This window comes from Saimiri boliviensis, chromosome 12, assembly GCF_048565385.1.
Source record: "Saimiri boliviensis isolate mSaiBol1 chromosome 12, mSaiBol1.pri, whole genome shotgun sequence".
Taxonomy (NCBI): domain Eukaryota; kingdom Metazoa; phylum Chordata; class Mammalia; order Primates; family Cebidae; genus Saimiri; species Saimiri boliviensis.
In genome coordinates this window covers 25,964,265-25,987,092 of record NC_133460.1, presented here as the reverse complement: position 1 = coordinate 25,987,092, position 22,828 = coordinate 25,964,265, and the positions used below count along the sequence as shown (strand labels likewise).

General features: G+C 49.8%; 1 protein-coding gene across 1 annotated transcript in view; it reads right to left on the bottom strand.

Annotated features, from left to right (window-relative positions):
* Positions 1-15,622, bottom strand: part of DRGX (dorsal root ganglia homeobox) — a 33,022-nt gene extending 17,400 nt beyond the window's left edge. The window contains exons 1-6 of the mRNA XM_010340599.3: positions 15,468-15,622; positions 14,940-15,054; positions 10,727-10,824; positions 9,377-9,478; positions 5,896-6,074; positions 5,695-5,807 (exon numbers count right to left, since the gene is read on the bottom strand). Of these exons, the coding sequence (XP_010338901.1) occupies positions 5,695-5,807; positions 5,896-6,074; positions 9,377-9,478; positions 10,727-10,824; positions 14,940-14,973 (526 nt within the window). The 5' untranslated portion in view covers positions 14,974-15,054; positions 15,468-15,622. The remainder of the gene's footprint in view (positions 1-5,694; positions 5,808-5,895; positions 6,075-9,376; positions 9,479-10,726; positions 10,825-14,939; positions 15,055-15,467) is intronic.
* Between the last annotated feature and the right edge of the window lie 7,206 nt (positions 15,623-22,828).

Below are 22,828 nucleotides of genomic sequence, written 5' to 3'. Positions count from 1 at the left end.
GCCGGTTTCTGCCCCAGCCCTCCTGCTGCGGCGGTTCTGAAGTGTGGGGATTTACAAGGACAGTGGTCATCTCCAGCCTGACCATGACTTCCTCTGACCTCTGGCTGCCCTGGGTCCCCGACCCCTGCTCTCAGCAGGGATTTCCAAAGCATGAAGATGAGTCTGTCTCATTTCCTAAGGAAATCATAATCCAGGGTTTTGTGCCTCCAGCTCCTGTATGTGTCACAGCTCAGAAAAGTGGCAAGAGATCTTCTCACCTTCCCATTTTCTGAGCCATTCTCCCCACTCAATGATCTAAAGAGTAAAAAGTGTGATCTAGATGCCCCGTGGAGTATTTCACAGGCATTCTCTTAGATGAGGAAGGAGTCCCCGGGATGTTCTGGGCATGTCACTGTGCTGCCAGGCCCAGCCTGTCCACCCTACTCATGTGGGAGGCAGGTGTGGCAGTGGCCCTGCAGTGCTGTGCTCTGGGAGGCCAGTGTTGGGGGAGCCCTGAGCACAAGCCTCTGCACTTAGAGCCCTTGACCTACCCCTGTCTGCCTTCCTACCTCTGGTGGTGCTTGTTGGGGAGCTGTGAGCCCAGATTACAAGTGTGCTCCCATTTTTACAGCACTTTCTAAGACGAAGAATGTTCAGGCAAATGAATACCCATAAAACTACATTACAGGACCTAAGAATTTCAAGGACCACTTCTTAAAGGAACTCAGCAAACTCCGCAACCCCTGAGCCAGTCCAGAAACACTCCTAGAGGCTCTCTCAATATGTGCAAGACTAGGACTTCACATCCACGACAATGATATCCAGAACCAAAAGACTAGGCCCCCAGTTCAGAGTCCTCTGATTTGTAACGACGCGTAATGCTCTCGGCGGTGCTTCAGTTGCTCGCTGGGAGGACAGGTCTTGCCCTGGGGCACTGGGAGCCCTGCACTGGCCTCACGTTCTAGCTGGGGGCTGGTGCAGCACAGAACATCCTTGGCTTGGATCCTCAATCACAGGGGAGCAGCACTCAGGGGGTATTTAGGGATGGGCCCGAATCTCCGTGGCCTACCCAGAGACATTTGCTGTCTTCCATCCAGGGCTATATGATCCCAGTAAGATCACGAAGCCTGGGGAAGGAGACTAGCACTGATTTGGGTCTGGGAGCTGAAAACAACTTTGATTCATTTCTTCTGGGTGAGTTGCAGGCTGCCATGGGCTTGGAGAAGTGATTGCAATGTCTGAGATGAAAGGGGCCTCAGGGCTCATCCCACATTGGTCCTCGTCTCTGGTCATCCTGGGCAAGTCCAGTCCCTCTCTCAGTAGACTTTCAACTGTCCTCACTTGCTGGGGAGCAGCAAGGGGGGATGCCCAAGGCCTCTCATTGTCCCCAACCAGCCATGCTCATCCAGACGAATGAATGAAAAGGTGGTGTCTGGTAGTGCCAGGCAGGGAGGGGAGGACACATCAGGAACTCGAGGACAGCAGCCTCCATCCAAGGGGGACACCTACCCGAATCAGTGATGTGTGACCAAGCGACTTCCCCTCCCCAAGCCTCGGTTTCTCAGTTATAAAAGAGCTCAGTCAGGTGCCGTCTAGCACCAGCGTGCATGCTGCTCCAGTGCCCTAGTTGGCTAGCAGTCCCTGGGAAGCTGTGTTTAGGCCCGAGAAAAAGATAACTGGTTCAGCTCACAGCTCTGCCCAACCACCTTCAGGGATGCAGGAAGATGAGGAAGGCTGTGTCACAGCCCAGAGCTCCTCATACTGAGCTAGGACCTAAAAAATTGAGGTCATTCCTTGTCCAGGCCTAGAATGGGCTGTGTGCTTAATTTCTGCAGCCTGAGGAAACCTAAGAAAAGAAGACTGGGCTGCAAGGCTCAGAAAGCTGTGCTGGCCCCAAGCCCCGTAACACGTGTTCCACTTTTACTCCATCTCTGGGCATTCTCCCATAGGTACCCAACACACCAGCCATTCTCCAGAGGGCTCTGCTTCTCCTCCTCACCACTGGAACTCTTCGCATATGCTATTCCCTACCCCTGGAATGCTGTTCCTCCTTCTTCCTGGATGCTGTCTAGGCACACTCTATCAAATTCTCCTTCTGTCTCCAGAAACCACCTTTGCAACACAGATTGTCATTGTGTGTGTGTGTGTGTGTGTGTGTGTGTGTGTGTGTGTGTCCCACCTGCTGGAGAGGGATCCCAAAGAGAAGTGAACCCTGGGGAGGTTAGAAGCTGATTGTGCTAGAGGCACACACCTCCCACCCAGGGCCCTGGGGCAGATACCTCCAAGGGTGAGGCAGTGCTGACCTGCTGATTCCAAGGCAGCCCCAGGGACTGGCAACTCAGAAGACCTCACTTCCAGAGGTGTCCCACATTGGAGTCAGGTACTTCTAGAACGCAAAGCTGCCGCGACCCACATAAGTGATCCCAGCTGTACCCACCGGTTGTACAACTACGGACCCCCTCCTCTTGTAATCCTGACCACACTACTGTGAGAATTAGAAGAGAGGCTGCCTGGTAGAGCACAGGAGAAGTTTCCATAATTGCTCAGTTGCCTCCCTTTCCGACATGACTTAGCTTGTTGGAGATTAAAAACACACTGCTCAGAAAGGCCAGGCAGGAGTAGGCCATGGACGGGGAAGGTGTCAGGATGAGCCCAGGGAGGGGAGCTTTGCTAAGGGCAGGAGGCAGGTATGCAGCGAGAACCCAGAAAGCACAGATGGGAGGGGTGGATGGAGAGCCCCTTGCAACCCAGGGGGTGTCACAAAACGGCAGGGCTGCAGCAGGTCCAACCAAGGACTTACCAATGTGGCCCAAAGACTTGGAGGCAACATTTAACAGATGGAAGTTATTATGGACCGAATGCTTTTGTCCCTTCCAAAATTCGTAGGTTGAAATCTTGTGATGGCTTTCAGAAGCAGGGCCTTTGGGAGGACATTGGCTGTGAGGGTGGAGCCCTCGTGAATGAGACCCGTGCCCTTTTAACAAGAGGCCTGAGAGGAGCTTGCTTGCTTTCCACAAGAAGTCAGCAGCCTGCAGCCCCAGAAGAGGGCCCTCACCAGAACCCAACCCTGCTGGCATCCTGATCCCAGACTTCCAGCCTCCAGCACTGTGAGACATAAACTGCTTCTGCGTCTAAGCCGCCCAGCATAGGGCACTGTGTTATAGCAGCCTAAACCAACTAAGACAGGAATACTTCAAATACAAAGACAAATCTCCAGCTTCTCTAGAAAATGCAGCCATTCTGGCAATGCAGCCTCCACATTCCTATGCAGCCATGATCAGCTAGCTGAGCAACGGCCGCCCCTTGTGTGAGCAAAGGCCCCTCAGCCTGCCTCTGCCCAACCCGACTCTGAGGCTGCCTCCAGCATGGCTCCTTGCATAGCTGATTCTGGTGCTAGGGACATGTGCCTTCTACTCAGGCCTCTCTCAGAAGAGAGAGACGAACAGACCCAGAGGGCCTCCTGTTTCAAGAAAAGGGAACGAGTTCATTTGTAACTGGGGAAAAGGACAACACCTGCACACGCCCACTTCATGCCTCACCTGCCTGACCCTGGAAACTGTGTGTCGCCCAGCCCCAAGTGCCCGCTATCAGCCTGGCTAGTCAGGAAGGGGAACTCACAGGGATGCGATGGCTGCCCCTGCAGGGCCCCTACAGCGCACAAAGACACGTCCAAGTTTGGTGAGCATGCTGTGATTCCTGCCACCTCCACAGGGCCCTGAACCCCCCAAGATCTGGCACCAAAGGCAGCAACAGGGGAAAGCCCATCTGCAGTGAGGCAGGCATGGAGCAGGCTCCGGGGATCACAGCAGAAGGGCTTAGGAAAGGGGTGGAGGGGAGAGGAAGAAGGTGAATGGATGTGTGTGGCCACGTTCACTCAGGTCAGTTGATCCAGTTCAGCGCTACCCTCTCCTGTCCACACCAGCCTCTGTCCTGGGTTGGCGCTGAGCTACGAGCACCCCCAGGGTGTGAGAGCCACAAGCCCAACTCTGTCTTCGTCTCGCGCACTGCCCTCAGCCTCAGCATGCTCCTGGCGGCAGTCTAGCCCTCAAGCCCTGTTCAGCCACTGCAGGCCTCATCAGCTCAGCCTTTCAGAGACGCCATGAGAATCACTGCCTACTAATGGGACCAGAGTGGGGTGAGCGGCCCTCATCTGTAAAAGAGAAGGTGACTCTCAGGAGCAGAGCTGGCCCTCAACAAAGTAGACAGGGCTGCATAGACGTAGGTTTGATTGCTTTTTTGCAAGTCCATCCCCTTGGATGATGCCAGCATCCCACTGGTAGTCTCCTTCTGGGTCCCCCCTTCTAATTGGCTGCCCCCACCCCTGTAGCCCCTGAGCAGCCCACTGTGTCTTGTTACTATGTCCCAAGCTTGTTCTATGGGGTTGGGGAGTGGGGGTTCTATGTGGTCCCCCGACCACCTGGACCCTGGTGCTGAAGGAAGTACCAGAAGCAGATACTGAGCTAAGCCTTGTCCACTCACATTAGCCAAGTGAACCGGAGGATGCGCCCAGCTGCCTGGACCACTCAGAAGCAGCCCCAGGCCGAAAGGGCTCCACCTCCTGCCATGGTATCCGACTCAGGATCCTGGCATCCAGGGCCATCAAGCTCTGGCCCCTGCTGGGCACCCTCACCCTATCTTTGGGCACTCTCCCATGGGTGCCCTCCTCATACGTGGAACTCTTCACATATACTGTTCCCTACACCCAGAATCCCTCCCCTCCTTCCTGGAAACTGTCTAGGGAGACTCCATCATATTCTCCTTCTGTCTCCAGATACCACCTTTGCAACACAGATTGCCACTCTATGTGTGTGTGTGTGTGTGTGTGTGTGTGTGCGTGCGTGTCCCACCTGTTGCAGAGGGACCCTCCTTGGGGGCAGGGAAATCCCAGGCCTTAGCATAGCAAACAGGGAACATCCTAAGGGTATGTCTCCTACTTCCTATTATCAGAAAAAAAGCCTACAGCCTGCATCTGTGCCCCCACCTCCTAGACCCCCTGTGACAGACCAGTGCCCTGACACTCACTCCCTCAGACCCACTCTGGGGCCCAGCTTTGTTTCTGGCCAACAGAGCTGCACAGCCCAGTCACTGAAAGAATAGATTTGGGGCCAGGATCTGAGAGACACTGGATGAGCCCATTTGGGTAAGGCTGCTCCAGAAATCCCAAGGGCCAAGTCCACAGGGTCTCCTGTCTCTGAGTCTAACAAAACGACCCTAAAGATTTCCATCCTTCAGATGAGACAACAGCCACCAAGAAGAGAGCACATCCTGGAAAACCACAAATCCTAACTGCTCAGACCTCTGGCCTCAGGGAACCCGGGGAAGGCAAGTGGGCTACCTGCAGGCATGGAAAGGGAGCTGGGAGCAGGGATGATTGCCCTGTCCAGGCCCCACCCATGAGCTGCAGGTTGGAACCTAACCTTGTTAGCAGGGAGTGGGAGGAAGCTGCAAATGTGGAAGGTCACGGTGGGGCAGGCTCCTCTAGGACCAGTCCTTTGTGGGTGGAATGATGATTAGAACATTCTCTCCACACAGGCTGCTTAGGAAGCAACTGAGATAGCATTGGACAGCACCAGCGGCCCCAGCTGTGACTGATAGGAGACGAGGAAGCTGCACAGGCCCAGGTGCAAGGACAGCTGAGCAGAGACCCAGGCCGGTCACACAACCTCCACCACTCCACAAGGTCGCGCCCACCAGCCCGGCCAAGCCCAAACTCACCTTTGAGGGAGGCGACATGGGACAAGGCCTGGGCGTAGGTAGCCGTGTTCAGGAGAGTCCCTGGCAAGCAGGAGGGGAAGAAAGGCCCTGCAGGACCCACTGTTCGCCCCAGGCTGGCAAAGGAAGGAGATCATGTTGAGGTCTCGCCCTGTGTCTGCAGTGCTGCCCACGGCCAACCAGCCTGGAGTCCCACAGCCTCACCTCTGCTGGGCCTCCAGCGCCTCCTTCTTGCTCCGGGCCTGGTCCCCAGGGGGCGGGGAGTTGAGGTTTCTCACTGGAGGGGGTGTTACCTCCGCCATGGGCTCCTTGGCTCCTGGCTCCTGGTCCGAGGCCCCTCTCTCCGTCTTCCTCCATTTGGCCCTTCGGTTCTGGAACCAAACCTGAGTCCCCAAGGGAAATACACACCCAGTGAAAATCAGACAGGAGGAGGGACCCAGAACCCTGGACCTGGTGCCAGCACTCACAGCTCACCCTCTCCACACTATGCCCTCTGAACTACAGGCCCACAGAGGTCAGAAGATCCCTTAGGAGTTTAGAACAAGCACTTTTTAATGAACATTAAATAATAGAAAGTTATCTGAATGCCCATAGTAATGGTAAAAGCACTGTCTTGTGGAAATCATTAATGTTGAGTCACACACAAGTTCATTTATTTGATGTGAAATGTATTTCCTACTGGAGTTGGAGGGTCACCAGCAAAGCAGCTTGTGAAACCTGACCTGAGGCTTCCTCATCATGAAGATTCACTCGCTCTTCCAGCAGCCCTGGGTATCGGGTCTGGCCTCTTATCTATGACATCATCTTGATACACATCATGACATATTCATGATCAGCAGCCAGTGCACCCATTAGAAACACTGACTCTGGGCCAGGCGTGGTGGCTCATGCCTGCAGTCCCAGCACCTTGGGAGGCCAAGGTGAGTGGATCTCTTGAGGTCAAGAGTTTGAGACCCACCTGGCCAACATGGTGAAACCTCATCTCTTTTTGTAAAAACACCAAGGGTGTAGTGGTGCATGCCTGTGGTCCCAGTTACTCAGGAGGCTGAGCCAGAAGAATCACTTGAACCCCGAAGGTGGAGGCTGCAGTGAGCCGAGATCATACCAGTGCACTGCAGCCTGGGCAACACAGTGAAACTCCATCACACACCCAAAAAAAGAAGAAGGAAAGAAGGAAGGAAGGAAATGGAGAGGGAGGGAGGGAGAGAGGGAGGGAAGGAAGAAAGAAAAAAAGAAAGGAAGGAAGGGAAGGAGGAAAGAAAAAAGAAACACTGACTCTGGAGTCAGCTGTGGCTTAGAATTTGGGACCTCAGTAAATCTGGTTTAGAATCCACTGCATCCCTATGAGGTAAGTAGTCTTGCTATCCCCATTTTACCAATGAGAAAATTAAGTACAGAGAGGTTAATTGACTTGCCTAAGGTGATAAATGGCAGATTCACAGTTCGAAGCCCACTGGCTTGGCTGGGGACTGTGATTCAAGCTGTTTGGGGTAATAACTGTGGCCACCCCACAAGCCTTACTAGGAAGATTGGCATGCCTGCCAAACGCTGAGCACAGGGCCTGATGCATAGCCATCCATCACGCAGTAGACATGCACTCATGTCTTCTCTGTCATCCTCAAGTTACACAAAGACTGGTGATCCACCTTGACCTTAGCACCTTCCTAGAGGCAGGTGCAGGGCTCTCTAAGCCTTAGAAACCAAAACTATTCTGCAGGACAGCCTCATGGAAGCCGGGCAGCCCAGGTTCAAGGAGGTTCCAGAGGTCAGTGAAATCCTGCTGCAGTTTATTCCTTCCAGCAAAACCTCTTCCCTCCTCTCCTGGGAGAAAATTCCTGGCTACAAAAAAAAAAAAAAAATGCTTGAGGAGACCTCCCATCAATTCCCCAGGGCATCCTCTCCTCCTCCCCTGGCTGCCGGCACACTGGCCCCAAAGGGAGCCTGGGTCCTTGAGACCGAGCCCTCTTCGGGACTGGCCCACCTTATCTCTTAATTTTCATTCTCCTTTAACTGGGCTTCTTTCTTTCTTTTCTAATTTAGTTGGCTTTTAATTGCACATATCAGCAACCATTGAATAATGATTTTATCTATATTCTAAATTTAGGGCAGTTAAATGCAAAGCAAAATGCAGACACTTTCTTGCGTCTTAATTGAATGAAGGTCACAGCTATAACAACATTTAATTGAGCTATTTTTCATTATCATATTTTAATGACTTTGCACTGACAGTTCGCCTGCTTCTGAGGAAAGAGCATGATGGAGTCGTTTATTTCCCTATTTAGTTATTGTTTGACAACATCAGCTTCGATTAAGACCCTGCTTTATAGAACATTAATCATATTTGAATGAGCAAGGGGTATAAATGTAAACACATCTCCCTTCCTGCCACCAAAGCCCACGTCCCCACACGGAGGCTCACTAAACAAACGCTTCACGACCATTGTCTGTCTGCATAATAGCCAACAACAGCCTAAACAACAATTCCCGGCTTTAATTGTCACCACCCCTATCTTACCCTTGCACCTTTCAGGGAGAAGTTATGATCTTCCACTTCTGAATGCTCAATAATTGTGTCATTTATCTCAATTTGCAGTTCAGTCTTTAGGCAGCTATTGGCAAGCTGGCATTAAAAAAAGAAAGGATAGACGGTATCCTGGCCAAAGGAGATTTTCATTTCCAAATAATAATCAGTTTAATTTGCCCGCATATGACCAATGATTCATGTTCAGATTTAATAATCAGGATCACATAATCTGATTATAGGGGAAATAATTTGTTTACAACCCCCAATTTACTGCTCAGAATTCCATTATCTCTCTTCAGCCATTGGTTTTTAAGAGATACTAACATGACCCAGGGGAACCAAAAGCAAACTATTATATTTCCTACAATTAGATCTTTGCATAGTCTTAACCCCAAGCCCCTACATAAAAAAGAACAGAAACAGCATGGAGGAAACCCCATAAATAAAATGAATACATAATTGTGCTCAAAGAATAGCTCGCCCGGAGAGGCGGCACTGTGAATCCTTTCCTCTCGCACTTGGGCACATCTGCTAGGCTCGGCCGGCGGGTTTGTGCACCTAAACGTAATCACCGTGTAGCTTCTAAAGAGAAATCCTATTTAGAGACAGTCACCGCAGGCCATACTCATCTCTAGAGCAGCTCTATCGCAACTACTGTTTAAAGATTTTTAAATTGCACGTGTTCTTTGGATCCACTTTGCTGAAAGAGTACGAGGGCAGGGGAAAAGTTGGACGTGATGCAATTTCTGGAAAGCAGATCCTACTCTGCTTCCCATCTGAAAACGTGGTTCTCTGCAATTGACCGGCCTTACCCCAGAGTGGTCAGAGCTGCTTTGAGAATAGCATCTCAGCTCTTTTCTTTCTTTCTTTTTTTTTTTTTTTCCAAAGCAAGGAAATGGATGTGCATTGATGTAATTTAGTACCTTAGAGACGCGGACAAATTAGTGTAGAACATTATCACTAGTTAATTATGAATGACCGATTAATCAACCTAATCTAATATTCCACATTATGTTGATGTTATTAAAGTGCATCATGAAAATGACAGATAGTCTTCATTTGCTTTCTTTGGCCAAATGTGCACTCTGCAGTCATGATGTCAAAAAAAAAAGTTTGCCAGTTTTAATATTAAAGAGTTAAATAATTAAAAAGAAGGTTTACCTGCACTCTGGCTTCTGTGAGGTTTATTTTCATGGCAAGCTCTTCTCTGGTGAAGACATCTGGGTAGTGTGTTTGGGCAAAGACAGCCTCGAGAGCTTCCAGCTGGTGAAAGGAAAAAATATGCGCTGGTGAGAGGCTGTGGCTAGGTGAGGGGAAGCAGATGCATATTTCAAATCTCCTATGAGTGGTGAGGAAGCAGTTTCACAGATCAAATCGAGGAAGGACAGGGAGAAAAGAGCTCTTTGGAAAGATCCCACAGAATGAGAATTTCAACCGACAATGACTTAAGAGCTAAGACTTACTAGCAACCTCAGTGCTTCCGCAAGAAGTAGAAATAAAAGAGGTGTGAATATTTATATGCATTTACATTTAAGTATTGTCACAGAAATCAAAAAAATGTAATGGTCACCTTATGAACATTTAGCGTAACTGGTATCACTTTCACCATAGGAAGCAGAACAGAAACAACTTGCAGACGGCCTCAAGGTGCCATCCCACAAAACGCCATAGGGATATTTGGGTCACCTTCCCAACCACTCCAGTTCGCTCCAAGAGAAGGACAGAGGCTGACAGAGGGGAGAGAGCCCAGCTCTGGGAAACACAACATCAAGGTCCCAGTTGTAGCCTTTCCACTTGTGGACGACCATACCATGTACAAGTCAGCCAACTTCCAGGCATCCAGTTTTTCATCTCTGTACTGAGGATGAGAATGTGTGACCTGTCTTCCTCAGAGGGTCACTGTGAGGTTCCAGTGATATTGGTGACATAGAAGTGTTCCCCAAACTATCAACCGCAGGCAAGTGGGAGAGATCGTTTTTGCCTCTTCACTTACCTGGGATTACAAAGTTAAAGTCATCTACGCTGCCCCCACCACCCCAAGACAGATTCCTTGGCACATAAGTTGTTCAAGAAAACAGAAAGATACAGTTAAAATAATCAATTGGTTTTTTGTTTGTTTGTTTTGTTTTGTTTTGAGACGGAGGCTCGCTCTGTCGCCCAGCCTGGAGCACAGTGGTGCGATCTTGGTTCACTGCAACCTCCGCCTCCCAGGTTCAAGCTATCCTGCCTCAGCCTCAAAAGTAGCTGGGATTACAGGCACATGCTACCAAGCCTGGCTAATTTTTGTATTTTTAGTAGAGACGGGGTTTCACCGTGTTAGTCACACTGGTCTCTATCTCTTGACCTTATGATCCACCCACCTCAGTTTCCCAAAGTGCTGGGATTACAAGCGTGAGCCACCATGCCCAGGATAATTGGTCTTATTTTTAAAGATAAAGAGGAGTTGCTCAACTCTGATTTGGGGGGAGGTGAGAAGTAGCTGATGTTTCAAAGGAGAATCAACATTTGTACCTGCTGAAGAGTGAATGTCGTTCGGTTCCGGCGCTGTTTTCTGCGCAGAAACCCGTCGTCAAAATCCCCCGAAGAGTGGTTGCCAAAGGGTGCAGTGCCTACCAGGAGCAAACTGATCAGCCTGGGCAGAAAGGGGTCCCAGTCCTCAGACCGCCCCCAGACACAGTTCAGAGGGCACCCACCCGACCCACCAGGCAGGCAGCCCTGTTTGTCCCAAAGGATATTTCTCTGCTCCTCCTATTAAATCCCCCTGTTTTCCACTGTCCCCAAAACCTCTGACTTTAAACCCAGTTATCCCTATTACATAGGGTGGGTGGCAATCTTAATTCCCAAGATGGCCAAGTCCAATTCTTATGAAATTCTGGACTCTGAACCAGGAAGGGTCACGGGCTTGAGGCAGAGCCTTCACCTGCTCTCCAGCTCCCAGCTGCACCCCTGTTCAATGTGCCTTTATCTCACCCCTACACCAGATCCTTTAACAGAAGCCTACATGTCTCCCTTTGGATCACCTGGTAGTTTATTTTCCCTTGTTTCTATAAACAACAAGGATTAAAAGCTGGGAGGTGGAGGAGGCTGGGGAAGGAAAGAAAACACCAAGAGCTTTTCATGGCACTTTTCTCCTAGAAGTGCAGAACACAAGGAGGTAAGAAGTTTATAAATGAATATTAATTACCATTGGTCACAGCTCATCAGCACCATAGTGGATCTGTTATATAGATGTCAATTAATAAAAGATCTGCACCAATAGCAACTGTCCCAAATGCCAAGCAGACTTGAACAAGGCAGCTCTCAAAGGGCACCCCACCCCCTGGCCAGACCTTATAAAGCACCTACTGCTTCTACTTCCCCAGAAAAAAGAAAGACATTGTCCTCCCCAGCAGCCTGCAAAGCTCACTATAAAGCCAGAACAGAGTTTGGCCCCAAACGTGCATTCAGATCATTTTCCAAATGTGCACTATTTACTTGATAGTCCACAATGGCTTCTTAGGAAAAAAAATGAGCAGGTTGCCATTAACCAGTGAATACTTGTCCTGCCACGAGCTCTGTTCTCGGAATCACAGTGTTAGGAGCTCTGGAGCTCCACTGCCCCAGACAAGGACCCTCAGAAGGGCCTCAGTCTCAAAGAAGAAAAGTCCTTTGGGCTTCTTAAAATTCTGTCTGCTAGAGCAAGTTCCTTCTAGTTATTCTTTCACCCTCCAGGGCCATATTCTTTGCCAAACACCCTGACTCAAGCCTTCTCCTTCCATCTTCCTGTCCAAATCACATTGTTCCTCAAAACCCTGGTTACAAATATTTCTCTGCAGCTCATTGGAAACTTAAAAGGAATGGCCTCAAAGCAGTCTTATTTTCATTACTTTTGCAGGAAACCAAATCGTCTCCTTTTGAAACAAAGCACTTGACTGCTGAGGATGGAATATAATCTCTAAGGATCTCCAATCACAGTCTCCCTCAGTCTTCTCATTTATACCTCATGGTCCCAAATTGGCTCACAACATGTGCACACAGTATCTTTAAGTGAAACACTGCATGTCAAACTGAATCCTAAAAAAAGGCTGACGGTTCACCAAACTAACAAAAGATTGGCAACTTAATAAGAAAGAGGAAAAAATGAGAATCGCGCTTCTACTTAAAAATAAGTAGAATGGTTGATAATATTATGAAAATGTTAAACCTTGAAGATAATTCAACAAAATACAACAAAACAATGAAATATTATTGCCAACATTTGGGCAAAAAATGAGGTGCATAATGACACCCAGTACAGATAACCGTGTCATAAGATATGCAGGTTAATTCACCATTTGTAGTAGTACAAATTGGTGCAGCATTTTTAGAAGGTCATTTGACAACATCCATGAAAAATTTAAGTGCACATACAGGTATTTAATTCATGAAAATATTTGTGAAATGTGCCAAAATAGAAAAGGCATTTCTGGAAACACTGTAGTTGGGGGAAAAAAATGAAAACAACCAAAATGTCCATCAGCAGACACTGTCTCCACAACATACAATGGAATACTACACAGCAGTTTAAAAGAAATCAGTAGATCTATACTCATTGGCACGAACAAATCTCCAAGATATATTACAAAGTAAAAAAAAAAAAAGGTACAGAATGATATATCAGTATAATTTTAGTGCAAATCAGGCAAAACAATGAGAATTAAATCATGTTTTTCTTGAAGGAATCACAAAAAAATAGATACTTTTGAAGAAGACGTGGAAAAGGAGGATTTCACTTTTCAATGTATAAGTTTCTGTTGTATTCAAACTTCTCAGGCAGGTACTTTTTAATGTAACATCAGCAAAAATTATCTGAGAAGAAAGATTATGAGCCATGCTTTCTTTTCTCCTTTAATGCCTCTCTAGATTAACAAAAAAATAAAATTTAAAAAAATGACAGGCTATAATTATGTCATATTCCAAATGTCTTGTTCTCAACTTTTCCATTTGCAGGAGATCCCTCTCACCCAGCAACACTAAACTAAACTAAATCACTCCTGTCTGCAAAACTGACAGAGAAACACATCTACAAAGGTATGAAAGGCTCTTGAAGACCCATCTCCCTTTCTTCTGTCACAGAGTCAGCACTGATGTGGGATGTGCCTGGAGTGTGGGGAGGAGAGTAAGCCCCCTGAGCTGGGCTGAGAGCTGGGGCCATGACAGGCCAGGCCAGACTGTCCCTAAATCACTTCTGCCGCCCACCCTACAGACAATTGTCCCCTTAAGTCAACCATGATGTCCCCTGACTGCCAAATGCCCGAACTTCTGCCTTTCCCACTTTGACCAGAAGGGTGAGACACCGGGTGGCAATTAGTCCAGACCCCAGGTTCAGAAGCACAGAGAAGGTGCCCTCAACATTCAGAGAGTCTCCCTCTAACCCTAGGGTACAGTGTCAGGGGATGCACCTCTCCTACCCTTCCATAAAACCCACCCTGCATGAGACCTTGGCGATAAAAGGAGGCAAAATGCAGGCAAATGTATGGCCTTCCCTTCCTAGAAATGCTGACAGAGTTATCAGGGCTTAAACACTGGTCCTCATTAGCCTCCTTTAGAAAATCCTATGGACTCTTAAGAGCTTTTATGGGAAAAACAAAAGCAAACTTTCTGTGGCTCAGCCACTGCTCAGGGCAGCCTGTGGGAAGATGGACAAGAAATGCCTGAAGCCTCAGGTCCCCCTGGGCCTCGCCACATTTACCCTGCCTCTTGTCTCCCACAACTACTTGGACCCCCAAATTCTCTCACCACAATAATAAATCAAAGGAGTAGGTTGCCAAACGCCAGTCCCGCAGTAATAAAAGTCCCAATACCCCAAGGCTGAGACTGCTGCTCTGCAGAAGACCCCATTAAAGCCCAGAGTGTGGGGTTGGCTCACCTGACTACTACTAATTGGCCCCCAATGTGAAGAGCCCATCCTTGGATCCCCCACGTCCTGAGCAGGGGTCTGCAGAGGTCCCAACTGTCCCCTTCTCACCAACCCACGCCCCTTAACAATTGGGTGCAGAAGCCAGACTAGGGATCCTGAGGGAAAATTTATTCTCAGGCCCGGAGATCCACAAAGATGGAAACTCTGGCCTGGGGGAGTGGGGAGTGGTCGGCATTTAGGGTTAGTGAGTCACAGAGAAGGAGCTATGCTAGGTCGGTCCCGGCAGGTGGTGGGCAGGGCCACCTGGTTCCAGGGACAGCCAGGCAGCGGGGAAGGGAATTAAGCTGCCCAGAATCCAGGGCAGACAGGCCCCAGCAAGCAGCACTCTCGTCAGCAGCCCCAGCGAGAGCAGCCCAGCGGTGGGCCCTTCTAGGCTCGTGCAGCTCCTGATCCGGGCCAGGACGTGAAGGGCCCACTCGACTTCGCTTTCTGGGATGTTTGCAAAAGCACCGTGAAAGATTGATGCAGCCCCCTGGGCTGGGGAGCCCGATTAGAGGCGTGACACCAGCATCTGTGCTGGGAGGACTCTGCTGGTCCCCGCGGCACACACAGCCCCGGGCGTCTTGGCCCAGGCGGAGAGGGAGGTGGAAGGCAGGTGGCGACGGGGCGGGAAGCTGGAGAGGGGCTGGAGCGGGGTGTGGGGAGGGGGCCAGGGGCGCCCCTACTCACCGGCAAGCGGCTGTGCGCCCCACGGGGAGGGGACCCCACCAACCTCCAGCCCTGCTGCTGTTCCGGCCCTTTCTGACCCGCTCTGGTTTCGTGGAGCGCCTAGGGCGCGGTACTTACCCTCTAGCTGGGGCGGGCAGTGGAAATAAAACATCGCCGACAGTCAGATCCGCTGGACGGCCGGGACCTGGGAAGGTGACGGCGGAACGGACAGGCGCGCGTTGCTCCTGCCTGGCTGCAAAGCAAACAGCGATTGAGCTTCAAGTCTCCCACTGCCAGCGCTCCCGCCTGGCCCTAGGGCGCACCCGAGCTCCCCTCCTGGAAAGCCCTTTCCAACGCCCTCAGCCCACTGCGGGGGACAGGAGGGAAGGTGACAGCCCCGTCGCAAGCGGAAACCCCACGGGGCAGTCCTTCGGGTGTCCTGGACCTCCTAGACTGCTGTGCCCTCACTCTGGCCCCAGCACCAAACCCGCGCGGTGTAGTTTCCGGCTCTCAGAGGTCTCCGCCAGAAACCCTGCACCCGGTCACCGCAGCCAGGTCCCGCGAGCGCGCAAGGCCATCTGCGCGCCTCAGCCCAGGCCAGGAAGGCAGCCGAGCCCCAAGGCCCGGCGCGCAGGGCCGGGTGAGTGGGTCCGGAGCCGAGCATACCTCGGCGGGCGGCAGGCGAAGAGGCCGGAGTGTGATCGCCTGCGGTCCGCACGCCCTGCTCGGCTGGCAGCAGGCGAGGCTCAGCGCTGCTGGCGCCCGCAGGACCAGAGAAGTGACTCGGGAAGTGGCCAGATGTCTTGCTGTCTGTCTACAGCGCGCGCCGCCGCTCAGCACTCGCCTTTATAATCTCACGCATAATTGGCCTTAATCTGATTATTTCCAGCGCTGTCTACAGCGAGTAACTTGGATAGGTCTATTGGGCCTTACAAATGGCCCACGTGGTGTTAAAAAAAAAAATCCGTCATTTCTTAGCAAACATCAGGAATGTTTTTTCTTCTTTTCTTTTAAAAGAGAATAGATACAGCCACCACCATCACCCCAAAAAAAAAACACATTTTCTGAAAATACTCTGGCCCCCAACCGCCCACCCTCCACCCCGTGTCCTCTCAGAGGCAAACCTTACTCCGAGAGAGCCTGGGTTGGGCTGCCCTTGTCAAAGGCCTGGCGACTCCCGGGCTGCAAATTGACAAAGCGCTGCTAATTGTCGCCGCAGGATGGGTTTTGGGGGGACTCTTTGCACACGGCTTCCCTTTCCAAGCGATCGTACAACAAGAAAGTTTGATTTTGTTCTCAGCAAGGGGTCCCTGAATTTATGTTCGCTTCTCGATGCAAATGATATGCGGTGGGACCCTTTGCAATTACTTTTAAAATGCATCCGAGGCAGACACTCAGCGGAGAGAGACCGCCCTTCTCTCTGCCTGGGTGAAAATTAAACTCTAAAGTACCGGGCTGAAATTTTCAAGTCAGGGGCGCGGGATTGGATCAAATCACATAAACTGCAAAAAAAGCAAGTCTAATGGTGCATAATTGGTTCTGTAATAGCATTACACCAGGATAATAGCCCGTTACGGCCCCCTGCACTATTAAGTGCTTCCCTGGCGGAAAGCCTTTATGATATTAAAGGGGGAATATAATGATATTTTGGTTATTAAATGCGTGTAATTAATTTATGCACCACTGAAAATAAAGTTGGTATTATGACCCACTCAAGATGCATCAGAAGATGCAAGTCAGACAACTGTTGATAAGTTCTGGTGTCTGTGCTCAGTCTAGACTGCTGATTTTATTTTGGGACGATGGCTTCTTGGACAGACTACATAAATTGAATATTTTATAAACATTCTAATGCTTCGTTAGGGAGCCTTGGCGAGGTGGTGGGTCGGGTCCCTGCATGGCCGGCGATTCAGCCTTGATTTTAAAGACACAGCTCTTTGGAAACAAAAGGCCTGTCAGGCCGGCCGCTGGATACCAGCGCTGGGCGAGGAGCGCAGAGCTTCAGGACAGAGCGTTGGGTCCCGGCCGCCGTCGACGTCCCTCCGAAACAGCCGAGAGAAAGACCAGCCCCGCTCCGGCTGAGGCAAGTCTGGACCTGTTTCAGTGAAGCGGGCCTTTCTGGGCTCAGTCGCTCCAGAGCAGAGTCGGCTTCGCCTCGGGAAAAGAATCACAGGAAACTCCTGCTCGGTTCAGAGGCGAGAGAGCTCGCCCGGGAGGCCGGCCCGGGAGGAGCAGCTGGCAGGTCCCAGAGGCGGGTGCGGTGGCAAGCGGGGGCCGTCAGGGCAGTGGAGGGCCGTTCCCACTTCACGCCGAGAGGGCTGGGAGCCCCTGGAGCCGATCCTTCCTTTGCCCAGGTCAAGAGACTGGCTCGCTCGCGCTGCCTCTGTCCCTGTCTCCATCAGAGGGCCCCTGCTCTCTGGAGCTCTTGACAAGAGCCCGAGGCTCTCCTTGCCGCCTAGGTCTGGCGAGAGTCCCCTGGGGTTCTCTTCTGCCCCAGCAGCAGCTCCCTGCCTATGCGCTCTGGGAGCCGGGTGACCACGAAGCGAGGTACGGACGGTGTCTGGGCAGCCGCAGCCGAGATGCTCTGACGCACCTGAGGGTGTGTGCGGGAACCCTCGGAGGCAGCAGCCCGGCAAGGGTTGCTGCGTTGGCCCCAGAAACCAATGAGATCTAAACGCCAGTCTCAGCTCCCCATCCCTGACATCGACAGAGGCAGGTTCCTATTAAGGCCCAGAGATGTCTCTGGGACGAGACAGGCGCGTCCCAGGTCTGAGGATTGCGCGCTAGCCGAGCATCCCGGCAGGTCAGAACCCTGGACAGAGGCTCCGGTTTCGCCTCCCCACCCACACCTTGCTGCTGCGGAGAAAGAAACCGGTCCTGGGGCCCAGCCGGGGCCCCTCGCTGCTCTGTGGGATCTGCCAGGCTGGACCCCAGGCGTTCGGGAACCGAACCACTCCTCTCCCTGTCTAAAGCTACCAAAGTTACTCCGGATGCACGCTCAGCGCTGGCAGCAAGGCAGATCCCTCCTCCGCCGTCCCACGCGCCGCTCCCACCGGGCGGTTGCAGCTGGGAACCATCCCGCGGCCCCGGAGGCGGCCTTCCTGGCTGGACAATCAGCTGAGCTCCGGGAACACACCCACCTCACGGGGCTCTAAGCCGGCTCTAGACCCTCGGCCTCTCCTTACCCGGCGCTCCGGTGCCACTAGGCTGGGCTCCTTCCCGTTGATAACACGGCGAGTAAACAAACAACCCAACAACCTTAGAAACGAAAGGCTACGGCAAACTTTGATGACGCCAGCCCCCTTTTTTTTTTTTTTTTTTTTTTTTCCCCCGAAGGTCTCCGACACCCGGCAGAAGGTGACTAATAGGTGTTCGCTACTTTCCCCTTCCCCTAAAAAAGGGCTTTACTAACGAAAAGGTTATTTTTCCTTATTTCTTGTGCGGTAAAATGTATTTCCAATTAACCAAATTTGCCGATCTGTCCCGCTTGGAGACTCCGATAATTTACAACCTAAAAGTGTACTTTCTTTATCTAAAGACCAAGGTGACTGCTTTTAATTTTCTCTAACCTCTTTACACTTGATGTTCACCAGACTCATAATGTTAATTGGCTTCATATACGGATCATCAGTTTAATGAAGAAATAAATCCTGTGTTGCTTTATGTTTTAACAGTGATTGCTTTAATGAGGAATGTGACGTGTTCCAAAATCAAAGCTGCTGGAGACATTAGAGGGGCTTCCACTAGGACGGAAATGCTTATTTAAAGTTAAAACCTCGGGGTCGTATTTCAGCGGATTCACAGTCCCCTGCTCCCCACCCCCACCTGGGCCGCCTCCAGCCTCTGTGCTGAGACAATCCTGGGTCCTCAGTGCCCCTTCTCTCCGCATTTCCTACCCGCAGCCACAGCATCTGCATTCCCGAGAATCATTTCCTGGTTGCTAAATAGGGTGTGCTACTTTCCTCCTGTTCCATAGGGCAGAGACAAGCCAGCTCAGGGTGGGGACTTCAACTTTCAAGGTTGTTCATGTTTTTAAAAATAAAATGGGAAGACAGTAACACACACCCCTAAGACTGGCGTGCAGATGTTGTTGCAGAGACAGGTCCCCAGTGCCGCATGTCTTAGTGCTGAAAATTCAAGCTTTGGCTACCAAAGGCTGACGGCTCCGGCTCAGGCCCAGTGAGTGGGCTGCTGACCCCTCAGGTTCTAGCCCCTGCAACTATCTGCAGGGATGTGCTGGGCTCCTGCCCAGGTGATGGAAGCTTTACATCTCTGTATCAATTAATAGCAGAGTAAATCTGCTTTCTCTAATGGGTGTTTGATTTTTCTAATTTTACGCTGGTTCTATGAAGGGAAAACTGTCATCTCAGAAACACTAAGAGCAGCAATAAAAAGCTGGAAATGTGAGCATCTAAGCCCTGAATTGTTTTCAGTTGAATTATAAATCATTTTAAATTGATTCTTGAAAAGAATTCCAAATCCTTAGAAAATGTAGGGGTTTGAAGGCTCGGAATTGAGGTCTTAAATACCATGCATAGTATTCATTTCTTACAGTTTAACTTGTTTTAGGAAAATTGGAAAAATACTTGGAGACACCCCTGTCCTCATCTTTTGAGCCCAAATACAAAAATATGTGTTGGATTTGGCGTCTTAATTGTGCTCAGAAGGGTTTTTCACAACCTCCCTTTTAAAACTTTCCTTAGCAGAAATGATTTCAGTACACATGGCTAAAACCCATAACAATAAGGTAAAGCAGGTAAAATACTTTCAGTTGTCCTGGAGGATAAAAACCACACTGAACTCCTAATTACGTGTTTTGGAAGGGCCTAGGTTATTTGTGCTGTTGTTTTGATATTTTTACAAATGTTTTCAAGGCTCTCTAGCATAATCCCCAGTGGATACATCTCAGTGTGAATATGGCATATTCTCTACTTGTCGGCAAATCTATTGTTATATTGCAGTTTTGGAAATTGCCAAGAAAAGTTAGCTTAGCTAAGCTAAACATGAGAGAATATGTGAAGAACATAGCAGTTAATTGAAATTCCAGATTTCCAGGGGACTTAGGAACAGAAAATATATATATATACAACAAGGGATAGATATGCATTTTATCATCTTGAAAATTGCCTATAATTCACAAGTTTTCCTGTCAAATAAAACATAATAGCTGCTCAAACGCAAGCCAACTTCCAATAACTTCACCTGTTCTTGTCCAGTGACCACAGGATGAAGTATATTTTCATATGGTTTCCAGGGATCTCAGAGCTGGGCTTCAGCCTTTGGCCCTGTGTTTGCTTCGGAGCTTGGAGGGTTGCCCATGGCCTCCTAACTCTCACAAGGAAAGAGAGCACACCCCCTGGGGAGGCAGGCCCACCACCTACAGAGTCTGTGCCCCTGCCTCCATTCAAGCCGGCTTTGGTCCTCAGGAGACAGTGAGCTTGAGCAGGTCACTTACTCTCTCAGGACCTCCTTGACTCATTGTGTGACATGGGACAACAATGCCAGCATCCAGTGCTGGAGGGAGGATTAAAAGACAGTGCTAAAGGACTTTAGGACAGTTAAAAATATTGTAATGGTTGATACATGTCATTTGACATTTGTCTAAACTCATAGAATGTACAACACCAAGATGAACCCTAATGTAAACGGTAACCTCTGGCTGATCATGACATGTCAATGCAGGTTCACCCACAGTAACAAATGGGCCACTCTGGTGCTAGTGTTGATAGTGGGGGTGCTGGGGGGGGTGGATATACGGGAACTTGCTACACTTTCTGCTCAGTTCTGCAGTGCATAGAAAACTGCTCTACAAAATAAAGTCTATTTTAAAAATCAAAAAATTTTAAAGACGGTGTTGAACACAATGCCCAGCACATAGCCACTGCCCTCTGAACATTAGCTGCAGCTGTGGCATTATCATTGTCATTATTGTTGTCTTGCTGCCTCATAGAGATGCTCCTGTGAGCTGCTTTGGGTACTTATAGATGGCACCTGAACCTTCTGGCGGTCTCCTAAATGAGTCCTGCCTTAACCAGGCCAGAGCCATATAAGCCTTGGGAGAGCTTCTCGGTGGTTGCTCGTCCTTCCCGCCTGCCTGCCTGCCTACCCCACTTGCTTCCTTACCCTTTTTTGTTCTTCACACTTAATTGCCTGGTTTGTGGAACTGTACTCAGCACACCTAATTTTGCCAGAAGACCTAAATCAACGTCCTTTGAGCTAGATCAAAGGCATCTTGTCCAGTTACCAGAAATGTTTTAGAAATTTAAATCCACTGCCTTTAGACTGGGCATGTCAACTCTACTTGGCCACAGACCTCACTATTCCCTACTACTTTCCTGCAGGACACCTCTCCAGGTTGTATAAGCCCCCGGCTCCTGCAGTTATCTGTCTTTCCTACCCATGACATAAACTCTGTGTGAGTCCATTATTTTTTTCAGACTGATAATGAATTTTTGTCGTGTTAGGATAAGAAAGGGGTGTGTTGAGGAAGCCTGAGTCCTCAGCTTCTAGCATTTCAGGGTCAAGTTCAGTCCATTTCAACCCTTCTCTCCCTTTTCCTTCCTTCTTTTTCTCTCTCCTTTCTCTCTCATTCTTTTTGTCTCTCCTTTGTGTCCTTCTTTCTCTCTTTCTCCTTTCTCTCTCTCTCTTTTTTCTCTCCCCTTCTCTCAGGTATCTATTACCTACTCTGTGCTACACCAGAGGACATAGATCTGAGCTCATGGCGCTGGCAGCCAGCCCCTAGGGATTCTGGCCAGGGAAGAAAATGGGGACACAGAGGGAAGGGAAACTGGTACCATGTGGAAACTACACCCAAAGGTACTGGATCCCCCAGACCTTGTCTCCACCACCCCAAAGGGACTTCTGGATGGGCAGCTCTAGAACACAGCCCACCTCCAACTGAGGAGGAGCTGCTATCCTTATGTACCCTCCTGCTTCCAATGGAGAAGAGCCCAAAGATACAGTATCTCCCCTGTCCCCAGGATTCTCACCAGAGTCAAGGGGTCTTGACAGGGCTTAGCATCAGCTGTCAGCCTCCCAACAGGACCATCTTGAGGGGCCGGACCTCAATATACTCTGGGAAGTCTCCTCCAGCTACACTCATAGGTTTGATTTCTAAGATCCTAGCATCCAGGACTGCTCTAATTGATTCACTGGAGTCACTGACTTGGAGTAAAGCATCTTTATAAGCATTTAGTTGGTAAATCTAGCTATTATTAAGATGTCATAATGAACTACTAATAAGAAAGCTAAATCAATCTAAGGAAATCTCAAATTGGGACCAGCCAGAAATAGACAAAAGATGTCAGTCTCCAAGTCTAAATTATTTCACCAATAAACCTCTAGAAAAAAAATAGCTTTCAAGGTCGGCTCTGGGTGCAAATCTCTCTGGGTGCATTCATATGACTTGAATGGAGCTGTGGCGCTTGGAGAGGAGAATGGGACAGCAGAGACGGGGCTGGCAGCCAGTCCTCCCGACCCCCAGCCCAACACTCCCGGCTGCTCCCTTGTAAACGGGACGTGGCTCCCCTCAAACAAAATGCATGCTCCGTTGCCCACATTAAGTGCTCAATAAATGTTTGGAATTTAATGGAAATGACTATGGAAGGAATGAAGTAAGTTTGCTACATGAATAACTAGTAAACACAATGAATCTTTTCCATTTCTAACAGACCTGGATCGTGTACACAGCTGCAGTGGGAGGGGTACGGGTTTTCAACCAGGCGGACTTGGTGTCAACTCTGGCCTCTTAAACCTCGCTGTTGGCAAGGCCTGCCTGTCAACACTTGATTCAGCCATTAGTAGGTTATTCTTGCTGCCCCCTGCACCCTCTCTTCTTTCTCTCTTTCCCTCTCCCCGTCTCTCCCTCTCTCTCTTTCTTTCACCAGTTTATTCTTTCTCTTTTTTCTCTCCATCTCTCTCTCTTCTTCTCGCTGATTCTCTCCTTCTCTCCCTCTTTCTCCCTTCCTCTTTCTCCTTTTTCTCATTCTCTCTCTCCTTTCTCTCTCTCTGCCCTTTTTTCTCTCCCC